Below are 14,890 nucleotides of genomic sequence, written 5' to 3'. Positions count from 1 at the left end.
ATTTTCTAGGCAACAGGCACTGAATCCACTTTGATACATGTATGGGCTCTGTCCATTCAGAATATGTGCAAAATAACACTAAAACATATTCAGAAGATCAAGACTTTGGCTTTTGAATGAAGTCCATTTGTATGTGAACAAAAGATTTTCACAAAGGATGACAAGATACCTGTTGGGTTGGCAACAATTTATGTTAAACCTCTGACATGTAGCACAAATTGAACACAAATGCTGGACCAAAGAATGAAGTCATGGATCAAACCATTCCTTATGAACCACTGATATGATTCCTTTCTGTCCAACATGGGAAACACCATGTAGGATGTAAACAAGATACAGCAAAAAGGAGCAAAGAGATACAATGCTGTTTGCTCCTCCAAACAGAGTCTCTATAAAATCCAGCCTTACGCCAGGTTTCTTCTTGCTCATAGGAGCTGAAGACTGGATCTGAATCAGGTCATCCACAGAATAAAACAAATGTTCAGTATAGCCCGGAGATGAGGAAAGGGCTACAGATTGGCAAAAGCATCTGCCAAGGCATTTCCTTTAGCAACATCATCATTTGTTGACTGGTGAGCGTAATATTTAATACAGTACATGCAAGACTTTTGGGGAGCCGGAATTCTTCTAAAAAGGCTACAGCAAAAGGATCATTTTTGATATGAGTTCCTTGAGCAATAAGGAATACAGTCATGGGCAACACTAAAAGCATGTTGACTATCAGTATACATTTTTACAGTGCGCCCTGTAGCTAAGTGACAGGCACTAATAAGTGCCACAAGCTCAGCAATTGGTACAGAGCAAATGCCTGGAAGGGCACCACTTTCAATAACTTTAAAATGCAAGCAGACAGCATACCTGGAACGAAATTTTCCTACAGAATTTTGAAGGCAAGAACCATCCTCATAAAATATCAAATCAGGATTTGGAGCAAGTATATCTGTGAGATCCACCCATAGCTTCAACAACATAGTGCAAAAGAGTTCACCATCATGTGGATCTCTGTTAAAGAGTGGAACAGGATTCAAAACTGGACAGAGCTTCAGAGTGACTTTGTGGGAGGAAAGAAAGATTGTGTCATGCTTGGTCAGCTGAGCACCAGTGCAGCAACTGCATGGGGGCACTGCTACAATCAAAGAAGTTGCCCAAGGTTCCACCAGATGGGCAGCCCCAACTACTGCCTTAAGGCAAGGTGGGAATCTGGCTGCAACAGGATCAAAGGCTATGGAGTAATAAGCTGCTGGTAATTGGGACTGAATCAAAACAATATTTCGCATGGCAAAACAAAGTGAAAGGTTTTGTGCAGTCAGGTAAACCAAGAGCTGGTTTATTTATTTAAAAAAGTTCTTACCTCGCCTTTCTCCATGAAAGGATTCAAGGCAGCTTACATCATTAAATGGACAATAACAAAAGCTAAAAACAGTAAGTGTGCAAATATTTAAAAAGAATTAAACAAGCATCATATTAAAATGGTAAATAAAATCAATGCTAAAAACACATTTAAAAGCAACAGAGCACAAAAGCCCTCTCAGTCACTGAGGAAAAGACCGTCTGAAGAGAAAGGTCTGTGCTTGCCTGTGGAAGGACAGGGAAGTGGAGCCAGCCTGGATAAGACTTGCTTCAAAGCAGCCTCATTTTGAATCGGGGGCATGGTACAAAAAAAATGAGAAAATTATGAAGTATAGATTAATAAAGAAGTTCTCCAACAGGTTTCTTTTTGTTTTAGGTTGCAACTCAGAAAGGCACAAAAAACGTTGAGATTCGGAAAGTTCTTCATTGTAAAGATAAAAGGCATACAAGAACAGACAGACTGTATAGTTTAATTTTTCTTAATGTATTACTGAACGTCTCCTTAAGTTTGCAGTGTCTCTACTCCGACACTGTCCTTGGACATCTGTAACAGATTCCTCTTTCTATTCCTGAGAAGATCGTCCTTGCTGAAGTGTGACTGACAAAACCACACTTTCGCAAGCTTAAAGGTCGCCACTAGAGATGGGCACATGTCGTCAGTTCAGCGGTTTGTGCAGATTTCTCCTTTGGATGAACAGGTGTTCAGTGCTTCCCAGCCCTGCCTTCTTTAGTGGGCACCCACTCAGAGATAACACCTAGAGGAGGCAGGGCAGGGAAGCCTGGCACTGCTTCTGCATGGGCGACTGCCAGAGGAGGCAAGGTTGGGAAGGATGAACTGGTGGTTTGTGCCCATCTCTAGTAACAACCAAGCAGATTAACATAATTGCATTTAATATCAAGCACACTATATTGATTAGTTATTGATGAATATATGATTGATGGTTACATATATTTTTCTTACAGCAAAGGAAGTGTTTAATTTGCAGATATCCTGAAGTTGTTGTATGGGAAATTCAAAGAGGAAGGAGACAGACCAACCCCCACCCCACCCCCCAATTATTTGCATTTCCTTATTCAAGGGTGTATAATGGGGTGGGGTGGGGAAATGCTGAGATATTAGCACAGACATGTATGGATCAGATTTGTACTCCCAAAATGGCACACATTAATTAATAAGGGTACAAATTGTGTTCACTTGTTTCAACACAGGTCAGATCAGGAGGCCCTGTTTCAAACGAATTGATTATGTTTGGGATGAAAAAAATGTGTAGTTGTTTTTTCTTTGAAAGAACATATTTTACGTTCAATAATGAAAGCAAAGTATTCCAAACATGCTATAATTTTGAGGTTAATAAGGTGACACCTGCAGAGTTTTACTTTAGACAACATCTTTAAAAAAAGAATATCAGCTTTTTTTATTTTTTAGAACATTCATCTCTGTGTATTTGCATGTGTATGTTGATTTCTGCAGCATGGTTTTAATTACAGTTAAACCATAGTTGAGAATGAAAGACTAGATTAAAAATTCTCAATGGAGCTATTGTATTTTCAAATATTGATTGAAGATGGTCAGTTTTATTGTCTTTCAAGTACGATGTTATTTTTCCAGACAGCTATTATTAGTGTGTAATTTGAATCTTGTGCTCTGTGGTCCCCATGCAATAATCGTTCTCTCTTGATTTCCCATTATGTTATTTTACATTTTTTAACAGAAAAAGAGGAATTGTTCCAGAATTTGCTGTTACAAGTAGTTGAGCAGTTCTCAAGGTAAAATCTTGATACAGTATTTTTCAGCATTCAAGGTGGCGGTGGTTTCTTTGTAGACATTTGTAGAGTAGTCCTCAAAACAAATTATCTGAAGTAATGTTTGTTGTAGGTTTTTTGGGCTGTTTGGCCATGTTCTGGAGGTTTTTCTTCCTAACATTTTGCCAGTCTCTGTGGCCGGCATCTTCAGAGGACAGGAGTTAGAACTCTGTCTGTGTTCTGATGTAGTGTGTGGGATAGTTGAGTATTTGTAGTTGTGGGATCAGCTTTTTGTCCTTTTTAGGAGATTGGGTGATTATGGTGATCAGGGTGTTTTTTGTTATGGGTGTATTGTTGTGATAAGGGGGGGAGATGATCTGTCACTGTGATTGATGGATGTCATTAGCTAGTCTTTTGTGTGCAGTGATCACTGGTCCTTGTGGCTGGATAGAATCTATTGACCATTTTGCAGGCTGTATTTTTCAGTGCTGGGAGCCAGGCTTTGTTGAGTTTTAGACTTCCTTCTTTTTTTTGTTGAAGCTGTGCTGATGTTTGTGGATTTCAATGGCTCCCCTGTATAGTCTAAGATTATGATTGCTGGTGTTGTCCAGTACTTCTGTATTTTGAAGAGGATTTCATGTCCAGCTTGTTTCAGGGCATGTTCATCCAGTTTATCTGCCAGGTGGTTGTCTAAGTTTCTCTTAATTGATTCCATTGCCATACTGCATGACATTTAGGAAGTTCATTTTGTACACTCAATTTTTTCCTCACTGATGGAAATCAGATTTCTCATAAAATTATGTAATTTGTACAGTTAAAAGTATGTACAAGTATTCTTGTCTAAATACTTTTCTCCTTGCAGGGTATTTAAAATTGATGAACTGAGAACTGAAGTAAGAAATCAGTTGGCAATGCTGGAGAAGAGAGTTGAATGTGAGTTACTTATGAAACTTGATTTTTTTTTGCATCTGCTTAAAAAGATCTGAGAGAGACATGACTCTCTCAGATCTTTTTAAATAGATATGTATATATATGTTTGTGTGTGTTTGTGAAAAGACATATATATACCATGTTTCCCTGAAAATAAGTCAGGGTCTTATATTAATTTTTGCTCCAAAAATGCATTAGGGCTTATTTTCAGGTGATGTTTTGTTTTACAGTCATGTCATCTTCTGGTTGCTGCACAATGCTACACAATGGTGGAGGGCGGGGTTGTACTTAACTAGGGCTTATTTTGGGGGTAGGGCTTATATTACTGGCATCATGAAAATTATACTAGAACTTATTTTCAGGTTAGGTCTTATTTTCGGGGAAACAGGGTACATGTATGACTTTTCATATACACACACAAACATACACACAGTTGGTCATTATTGTTACATATTATTTTTCCATTCCTCACCCCCCAATCCTTTGAAAAAGCAATGTGTAGGTGTGGAGCTTTCCCTCATTGCAACCCTGAAATACAGCCATATGTATTAAGATTTGGTAATTATATAAAGATAGCCAGTGTAATGTCCTCAAGGAATTGTGGGAAGACCACTATATACAGTCGTGCCCCGCATAGCGACGTTAATCCGTTCCAGATTAATTGTCGCTATCTGGAAACATTGCAATGAGGGGGGAAAACCCCACAGAAACGCATTAAACTTCATTTAATGCGTTCCTATGGGGCAAAAACTCACCGTTATGCAAAGATCCTCCATAGCGCCACCATTTTCACCACCTCGGTAAGTGAGGAAATCATGCGAAAATGGTTGCGGCAGCCATTTTGGGCACCCGGTGGCCATTTTGGAACCGCGGATCAGCTGTTCTGCAAACATCGCAATGCGAAGATCGGTAAGTGAAACGCTTACCAATAATCGCAATGCAATGTTTAGGCTATTAAAACATCGCAATGCGATCGCATTAGCGATCCCAAAAAATAGATTGCTATGCGGATTCGTCGTTAAACGGTGCGCTCGTTATGCGAGGCACTACTGTACTGAAAGTTCTCCACACAGGTCACATAATTACATATAACTTTCAAGTTCTGGTAAAAATCTGTAATAGATCTATATTTATGTTTATATAGATCTGTAGGAAGAGAACAAGATCTCTAAACATTATATGTCTATAAATCAAAGATTGGAAAAGTGAATGTGGTGACTGGAATAGTATGGAAGTCCTAGTCCAAAAGGTAATTTTTCCTGTTTCTGATTTAATTATTTTATTACAGATAAAATACAGTATCTATAATTATATATTGCCAAATAACAAATTGGCCAAAAACCTATAGCTTAGAGCCTCATGGCGCAGTGGTTAAACTGCTGTACTGCAGCTAAAACTGTGCTCACGACCTGGAGCTCAATCCCAGGTAGCCTGCTCAAGGTTGACTCAGCCTTCTGTCCTTCCAAGGTCGGTAAAATAAGTACCCAGCTCGCTGGGGGGGGCAATGTGTAGCCTGCATAATTAAATTGTAAACCACCCAGAGAGTGCTTGAAGCACTATGGGGCGATATATAAGCAGCACGTTTTGCTTTTTTGCTTTTAGCATAATAAATCACACTAAAGTAGGCCTACTACAATGGGCTGGTTGAATCAATGGGGATTTGGTGAGTCAATTCCTCTGTAAATTCTACTGATTCACATGGCTTACTCTAACTGAGGCATAATTTAGCATAGTAAGGGATTGAGCCCACTGACCATAAAATCCACTGTTGTATCAGATTTTGTTTTTAAAACATGAGTTAAATGTTAGCGTACACACAAGGTACATGCACACATGGAGTACTGTGCCAGGCGAGTGGGTTTTTCTGTTTTCCTCCCTGAAGTCCATTTATTTTGGTGCTGATGTGGAATTGAGTCATTGGAATCAGTTCTGCATATGTGAATGCCCCGTGTGTTTTTTAAAAATCCTGCTATCTGATACAGCAGTATACCAGATAGCAGGATTTTTTAAAAAAATAAAAGCACCACCGTTGGTAACAGACACATCAGACAGTATATAACAAACAGATGGATAACATTAAATGCTGCATTGAGATATTTCTCCATGTATAAACTAGCTGTTCCTAGATTTTTTGCACTTTTCAGTACAACCATTCAACCTACCTTTTTTGTTGTTTTGTGTTGGCATAGGGAAAGTTGCAAAAACTGTATGGGACCTATTTACACAAATGTCCTCAAGCAAAGGGGTGTGGTCTACATAAAATACATATGGTATGTGAGTTGGCATAACAAACTTGGATGAAACTCATGTTATAAACACTGGACACCCACCCACACTTCTGTTCTGTCTCCTCACAGTGGAATACAACTCTACACAGATGTTCCTGTTCTTCTTATAGGTTCAAAAGTAAAATGGCAGTAAAATGGTTGTTAATAATTACTGTTATAAATAGGACAGAGTTAAAAAATGTCTTGTTCAAATGGCATCAGAGCAGTCCTAGGGGGGTGAGGAAAGGCCTCCCAGTTTACACTACATAGGATGAAGGGAGGGTTGGAAGTTACAGGGCACATACACAACTGTTCTTTTTAAATATATATATTTCCCATCCGTTAATACTAATTGAAGCAGTGGAGAGGTGTTTCACTTAGAAGGATGAGGAATCTTTTTTCATAGTTGTCAGGAGCATGTTGGGGTTCTGGAGGGCTTTGGATCTTTTGAATCAAAGGCATCACCCACCTTTGACATCAATTGCACACCATTGTAGGACAAATTATATTTAAAAGGAAATATATGTTTCTTGCCATTATAGTGTTTTCTCTCCAGGTCCTTCCAAAATCAAACTATGACTACACAGTCAAATACCATGGGATTTACTCCACTTATGAAATGGGGGAATTCAAAGTATGGACTAGAATACAAATCACATTGCATCAACTATGAATGGTGAACTTCCAAATCAGTCTGCATCCCCCATGTGAGCACTGACTGCAATTTCTAATGTAATACAGGCTTCAAATCAAATCACAGCAAAGCCAAATTGCTCTGATTCAGCTTTCCAGTATAGTTGTACCCTCAGTCTGGCTTGAAAATGAAGTCTATGTCTTTTTCCCAAAGAGAAATAAAAAAACAAGCTAATCCGCAAAACATAGATAATCAGATTTTTTTAAATCAGTCTAGGAAGATCCACTTCTAAATACAGAGCTCACAATTACCTGGGCCCTCATCTCTGTGCTGAGACTTTCCAGGTTGTAGAAAGTTAGAGGGTCAGGTAAGATGGTGGCTGTAACAGGCTCAACAGGAGCTATTTGCCTATGCAGCCTTCAGCTGGGGATCTTTCCTAGATTCTTCACTGGCAGCCAGGCTGGTAGAGGCAGTTCCTGAAGCTTCCCTCTGGTCTGTCAGCTTAGCATGTAAACAGGCAAGACAGTGGCATTTCTCTTTGGACAGCCTTCCCTGCCTGCCCATCAACCCCAGGGTACCTGCGTGGGGAAGGTGCATATTGGTATTGTCGTAGGTGGTTCTGTTTGAATTTCTGTTCATTATTTCTAGTAACAACTTTACAGAGGAGGCAGTTGTGGGCCCTGGGATGGACCTAGGGTCCAGGTGTCTACCCAACTCTCCCAGGATTGATTAATCCTTCTAAGGGAGTCTGGGACATGACCACTAGACATGGGATATTTGTATTAATCTCCCAATGGAGACAAATACGTATATTGCCACCACAGGTTGCTGGTCTGATTGGACCCTCCCCCCGAGAACCTGGCAGTTGCAACGCATGCGGCCACTATTGTTTGTGCCACGCCAATCACAGAAGTATCTCAGCCAGGGCTTCCCCACCTTCCTGAGCTGCTGACCACTCAGCAGTTGAGCGGGGAGACTCATCATCCTGCCTTCTCACTGGATTGGTCAGCAGCACTGGGAGGCAGGGATTGGTGCATAATTCTGCAATTGGTGCATTGCAAACAATGACGGCTGCATGTGCCATGCCATAAGCAGTAAGTGGACAGCCAAGTTCTAGGGGGAGAGTCCAATCAGCCTGGCTATCTGTGGTGGTGATATTTGTATTTGTCTCCCACGGGAGACAAATATAAATATCCCATCTCTAATTATCACACTTAATTTGGGAGGCAGAGGCCCAGACTGACTTTTGGGTAATGAGCTATGTAGTGGCATACCCACTGTGATTGCATTGTTGTTCTAGATCACTGGTTCTTAACCTTGGGTCACTCAGGTGTTTTTGGACTGCAGCTCCCAGAAGCCTTCAGCACCAGATGTCCTGGCTGGGGTTTCTGGGAGTTGCAGTTCAAAAGCATCCGAGTAACAAAGGTTAAGAACCACTGTTCTAGATTAAGCAGTTCCTTCTTTTTAATCAGAGTTATCACAGGAGATGTGTTCATATTAACCAAATGTTTAATCTCTTTCCTCTCTTAACTTTTAGTCTCTCCTTTATGAGGAAAGGAGAACACATAGGGTTCTTCCTCTTCCTTTGACCGTAATCCTTCTTCCCCTCTAGCTCTGGATTCCTCCACTCCTCCGAGCCTCAGCTCTTCTTTCTTTCTCCTCCATCTTCCATGTCCCTTACTCTCCCCTCCTCGTCTGTCATTAAGAAGCCCTCAACTATTGGCTGTTCTTTTCCTGCCTTTTTCTTCCCATCTCCCTCTGCTATCTGACCTTGCCCTAGGTCCAGGTTCTGAACCGTAGAAGATAGTGCAGTTAAGATGGTGTTGACTCCTTCCACCCTAGACAATTGAGGGGACAGCTCACTTCTAGGTTTAACCATTCTGATTGGTTCCTCTTCACATACACACATCCCAACAAGTGTGCTGTCCTCTCTTCAATAGTTTCAGAGCATTGAGCAGATCTCCCAATGCTCTGAATCCAGCCTTAGTGCTGGCCAAGGATACTGCTGCTGTAACCATTAAAGTTGTGGCCTTATTGTATTTCTCCTCACAGTGTCTGTTCAGCCAGGGATTAGTTAAAATCTAGAAGCACAATGACATGCCAACTGTATTGTGTAGTTTGGGCACAAAGAGTCACACTTTCTCTCCTATCACCTTTAATGCTCGAATGATGCAGGACAGATGATGGCAGAGTTTTTCCCACTGTAGCAGAGAGGTTTCCAGTGGCTATTGTTCCCTACATGGAGGGACAGACTGGCAATATTATCAGAGTTCATAAATGTGACACAGTTATAACAGTACAATAACATTTTAATTTATCATTGCTCCATCCTGCAGAATATAGAGTAAGTGGATCATAGGACATATGTCTATAGAAAATTCTAAAGACCTCACCAAGCTACAGATCCTAGGTTTCCATAGGATTGGAGTCACAGCAGTTAAAATGGTATTGAACGGCTTCTTTATGCAGGGTTCAAACTTTGACTCCTAAGGACCATAGGATTTCAGCCTTAGCCTTTCAAAAATACTGTGTAACATAAAAATTTAAGTAATATAGATGTTGAATTTCATCTGAAAAGAAAGAATATATATGGTTCAGATATATGCTGTTTTCTGGAAGGACAAGTTATATAAAGAAAGATGACAAAATCATGTACGTTCATGTCTCACTTTGGCTACAAACCAAATGTACAGTATGTCACCACAATACAAAAATTATTAAAATTGTTGTGTATAGCAAGGACTGAAAGAGTCTAAACAAGTGGAAATAACTTATTAAATTCAGAGTTAAAAATTAAAATTAATTATGATTAATGAGTTTGTTTCACCTTTATAATCTACAGTATAATTCCTTTAAAAACTGTACCTGTACTTGGAAACACACACACACTCTCACTCTCTCTCTGTGCGTGTGCGTGTGTGTGCGTGCAGACAGAAGGGTGAGCTACTACCACATTAGAATTAATTTTTAAAAAAGGTTTCCAGGAAAGTAATTGAGGCGTCTCAGAGACACACTAGGATGTTGCCTCACTTTCTTTTAAAAGAAAAATAAAACATTTTATGAGAAACATCCATTTTGATCTAAAATAATGTGGGATTCAAGAAAGAGGGTGGAGTTTGGAGCTTATCAAATTTATCTTCCTAACTTGCCACAGACTATTAAGTTTCACCAATGTATAGTGATCCCAAATGCTACAAAATGTCTGCACTCTCTACTTCTTGGGTTTGTTTTTTCAACAATATACTTGTGAAGTTACTAGCAACCAATATTCCTCTTTTAAGCTCTTATGAAACAACTGCTTTAAAAAAAAACAGTTGCCAAAGCCATGCTGCTATTTCAAAGCATTTCACATACTGTAATTTCATGAGTACTCTGGAGAGATGCAACATCTTGGCTTTATGATACGTATGCCCAAGAAGCCAATGAAAAGGCAGGCTGCTCCATATGTAGACAGTGGCATCTAAAAAAATATTCAAAATATACAAAACCAACAGTTCAGCAATAACTTATTAAAACCAAGCAAAATGCCACAAAAGTGGAAAAACTGCCAAGTTCTCTACAATTCTCCTGGTCATGTTGGCTAGGAGGTTTTGGGAGTTGTCGTCCTAAAAGGAGATACTCAGTGTGGTGTAGTGCACTGGTTCTTAACCTTGGGTTACTCAGGAGTTTTGGACTACAACTCCCAGAAGCCTTCACCACTAGCTGTCCTGACTGGGGTTTCTGGGAGTTGCAGTTCAAAAGCATCCGAGTAACAAAGGTTAAGAACCACTGGTGTAGTGGATAGACTGACGAACTAGGACTCTGGAGACCAAGGCTGAAATTAGAGGCAGTGCTCAGAGTAGGCAGGGCAGGGCAGGGAAGCTGGGGCACTGCCCTTGGGTGGGTGCCCAACGGAGGAGGTGGGCCTGGGAAGCGCCAAACACCTGTTCAGCTGATAAACAAACTGGCCGTTTGTGCCCATCTCTAGTTGAAATCCCTGCCCAGCCATGGAAACTCCCTGGGGGTGGGGAACTGGGAAAACCACTCCTTAAATATCTCACTTACCTTGAAAGCCCAGTTAAGTCCATTATAAGTCAGTTCCGACCTGACAGCACATAACAACATTCCTAAAAGATCCTTTTTCAAGCTCCGTTCTTTAAGGAGGTAGTAACTCCAGAAAACAGAGTTTTATGAAAAATCCGTACTTAAATGCTGACAGCAAACTGGCCTTGATATCACTCTGTCTTTCAATCAAACGTGAGTCATGAAACACATATCTTCATTCCAAAACTGCTGCTTTTTCTTGAGTTCATTTACTTAGCCACAGAAACCCAGCATCTGCAGCTGTACCTCTTCTTTCCGTCCTCATATCAATGACTAATACAGCCTCAAGAGCAGTTCTCCTTCATTTGCATACTACATCATATGGGAGAAGGACGATATTGGCGAGTACATTAAAAACAGATGAATACTAATTAAACAATCACGAGTTCCCTTGAGTTTCCTTAGCATCAGCCTGTCCGTGCAAATAATGAGCACAGAAAAAAAAGAGTAAGCTGTGAAATTATTTTACTGAGAGTAGTATATAAGTAAAAAGTAGTTCTGTATTAAGTCCTCCAGAAATGTGAGAGAAAGGCACTCACATCTTTGAATTGCATGATGTTCCCAAGGCTTCGTGATTTGGTTGGGTTGGGTTTTGGGTGTGGTTTTGGATTTTGCACAATCTAAAAAACAGAGAGCAAATGAATGCTTGTTTCAAGTAGACATGTGTTTTGAGTACTTGACATACAAAGAACTATATCACATTTTAAAGGTATTAACAAGAGCTAGAATTGCTTCCTACCCCCTAGCTTGTGTTTTCTTTGCGTCTACAGGATGGTTCTTAAGCTTCCTGATCCCTATGAAGGTGCTTTCATGCCATCTTTTCATTTTAATAGGATATTTTAAGCCCAGCTGAGTAAACTTTGTCAGTGGACAACATAGAGTGCTTTGTAGTAACCTGTCATTGGAATGGATATGTCTGTTGCAGTCATCAATTTATGTCCCCGGGGATGGCCTCAAAAACAGCAGAGTGGCTAGCTATTGTGGAGTGCTGCCCACAGGGAGGCATTGCAATTGTTTTTGTGATCTCCTAAATTCTTGCTTCTTTTAGTGATTTATTATGTTGGCAGCACCTGTCTGGAAAGGAACAAGTTTCAGATATATTTAAATATTCTGCAGTTGCCACCAGCAAACTCCTTGGTTCCACATCTTTTGAAATTCTGCACAATTACTGAAACAAAATCTTTGTGGTTTTTCCATGGTAACTCCCCTGTTGTTTCACTTTGTTGATAGTGGAAGGGTTGAAAGTAGCAGAGATTGAAAAGTGCAAGAGTGACATTAAAAAGATGAGGGATGAAATGGCAGCAAGGAACAACAGGTAAGTTCTTCTTTTTTTATTGTCGTTAAGGAAAGTAGCCTTCTGAGAAAGATCTCTGCTTTACAGCAGAAATTATTTACTTGACAATAAATCCCATTGAATTCAGAAACTTACCTTACTCCCTAGATAGGTTCCACTCAATAAACTAATCATATGGGAGTTCTAACTGCAATATGGTAATAATATGACTGGTTACAGATTTCCAAGTTATTGCCTTCACAGAAGCTGTTGGTGGACACTGTGATTCCCCCACTCCCTGTTTTGGCAACCTTTTAATTGCAATTAATATTTATTGATGCTGTAGTTCTGTCCTTTAGTTCTGACACTGTTTGAAAACCTGGAATCTCTGTATGTGCCTTTTTACCCAAATTGATAATTTAGAATGGCAATTATGGAATGAATTTTTTTTTTCTAACCATCCCTCCCCTTTGGTAGGACTAATGTCTGATCCTGACATGTGTTACCTGAGGGGAAACTGAGCAAGAAACCAACTGTCTTCTTCTCTCCGTCTCTTTCTCTTTGGGGAATCTCCCTCTGTTAAAAATGCTATAAAATCTTTTATTGTTTCTGACCGAAGGCCTTTACAATATATAAAAAAGGGGAAAGAATGTTTTCCAATTTAAAAACTCAGCTTCTTGGCTGCCAGCGCAAATTGAGTTACAGCATATGTGATAAATAACTGATTATCAGTGAGCAGACATAATGCCCGTTCCTCAGAAGCGCAGTTGACAAATGACCGGATAATACTGTAGGTGACGGTTCTTTTTCTTCTAGGAGCCATATAAAGGGTACATGAGGACATGATGATACACAGTGAACTGTATCTTCAGTCTGATTAAAGCCAAAAACACATAATTATTCTGAAACTGGGGTTCCTCAGTGCCACCCTTCAAGATATGTGGAAGGCATCTGTTGGGATCTAAGTTCTGTAAAATCTCTACAGAGCTGTGGGGAGGATAATGTCTCAAAGGGATATGGCCTTGCATGATTAACTTGAAGTTGAGGATACCAGATAGTAAATTGTGACCCCACAATGGCAGTCCTATACTGTATTAGGGAAATCAAAGAGTGCACTTTACCTCTTTTAGTTATTTGGGGTAGATGTGAAGGGTGTATTAATATGCCTGTGTTTTTATTGAAAATGGGTGCTTATCTGTGGTATGAGTTTCCTTACTTTTGAGGTACAAATTGAGCCATAATATTTCCCTCGAAACTTAAGGTTTTTGTTTTGCTTTGTTTTGGTGTTCTTTTTATCTTTTGAGAAAGCATTTGTAGTTCATGACGGGTTTTGGTGTAATGCTAGCAAACTATAAAGCCAGACAATTTGCTAATGTTAGTCTCAAGACAAGATACACTAGTTTAGTATTTGGGAATCCTGTATGTGGCACTTTAATAGTTAAAACAACTTATTCCAGATGACTGAAAAAATAACTCCCAGAGAGATTAACATCTTGATTTTGCTGTGTTTACCCATCCGGTAATAAAGAATTCTGGCCCTATTTTATGCACAGAACAAAAAAAATCTTCTGCCAAGAAAAACATTTGTTTGGTAAAAGACTCTCTCATTTTAAATGGACCTGCTCAGATATGAAACGTAATCTGAGAAAATATCTCAGTATACACATAGCAACTCCTCCTGTTATGCCCTTATATTAACAGAGAATGTCCATGAGATATTCTAACAAAAAATGAGGTATTTCCTTTTTAGCTGAAGAAGCCAGTCTGCTAATCTGATATCTTACCAAGTTTGGAGCTGTTAATTAAAACAACAGTCAAAGGAATCATTGCTTGTTATGGTAAACTGCATCAGCTGGAACGTCATACTTTCCCTGTAGCTGAGATTCCTCATTAGGACATCAGCAGCTCAGGCGTGTTACTGAAAAAGAGGAGGAAGATAATTTGGGAGCTTGGTCTGGGCAAAGGTTGGTCTACAACCCCAACCTGAACTGGATTAAATTGCCATGACTTCCTTGTGGCATACTTGGAATTACAGGGCTGCAATTCAAGTTTTCGGACACTTGCATTTTAGCTTAATATTGTGACACCAGGGTATCCAATGTGGTGAAGTGGACAGAGTAATGGTATAGGACTCAGGAGACATGGGGTCAGTTCCCCAACTCTGTCATGGAAACTCACTGGGGGAATGGAACTGGTTTTAAAAAAAAACACTCCTTAAATACTTCACTTACCTTGAAAACCCTATCACAATTATTACCGTATAAATTCTGATTTAACAGCATATTAAAGCAACAACAATGTAACACCTTGGTCAGATGGGCAGTTGACAATAATCTCCCCCAAAAAAGCTTAAGAACAGTGGGGGTTTTTTGGGGGGGAGGGAGATGTAACTCCAGCAATCTCTTAGCCAGCATCATGGAAGGCTGTGTTTGCTGTGGGGTTTTAAGAGTTGGGCTCCAAGGCAGTATTGCTTCCAAGCTCTCCTCTCCAACATGTTCTCCTGACAAGACTTCTTCAACTCTATTCTTGTTTCCCTCAAACACTTTGAGCACTCCCTCAATCTGACTATTATTTCCATTTCGTACTAAGCCAAAGGTGTCCTAGTCTAGA

General features: G+C 39.9%; 1 protein-coding gene across 5 annotated transcripts in view; it reads left to right on the top strand.

Moving 5' to 3' along the window:
• PDE9A (phosphodiesterase 9A) overlaps positions 1-14,890 on the top strand; it is a 99,243-nt gene that overhangs the window by 51,195 nt on the left and 33,158 nt on the right. For 3 of the 5 annotated variants that reach the window (XM_020783937.3, XM_020783938.3, XM_020783940.3), the window contains 3 exons: positions 3,063-3,117; positions 3,956-4,026; positions 12,238-12,322. In XM_020783937.3, coding sequence (XP_020639596.3) covers positions 3,063-3,117; positions 3,956-4,026; positions 12,238-12,322 — 211 coding nt within the window. Of the gene's footprint in view, positions 1-3,062; positions 3,118-3,955; positions 4,027-5,167; positions 5,273-12,237; positions 12,323-14,890 lie in introns of those variants that run through there. The other 2 variants (XM_020783941.3, XM_020783942.3) reach the window with 2 other exon arrangements.

Source organism: Pogona vitticeps, chromosome 3, assembly GCF_051106095.1.
Source record: "Pogona vitticeps strain Pit_001003342236 chromosome 3, PviZW2.1, whole genome shotgun sequence".
Taxonomy (NCBI): domain Eukaryota; kingdom Metazoa; phylum Chordata; class Lepidosauria; order Squamata; family Agamidae; genus Pogona; species Pogona vitticeps.
Note: the sequence above shows the minus strand (reverse complement) of the source record. Positions and strands in the feature narration are given on the sequence as shown.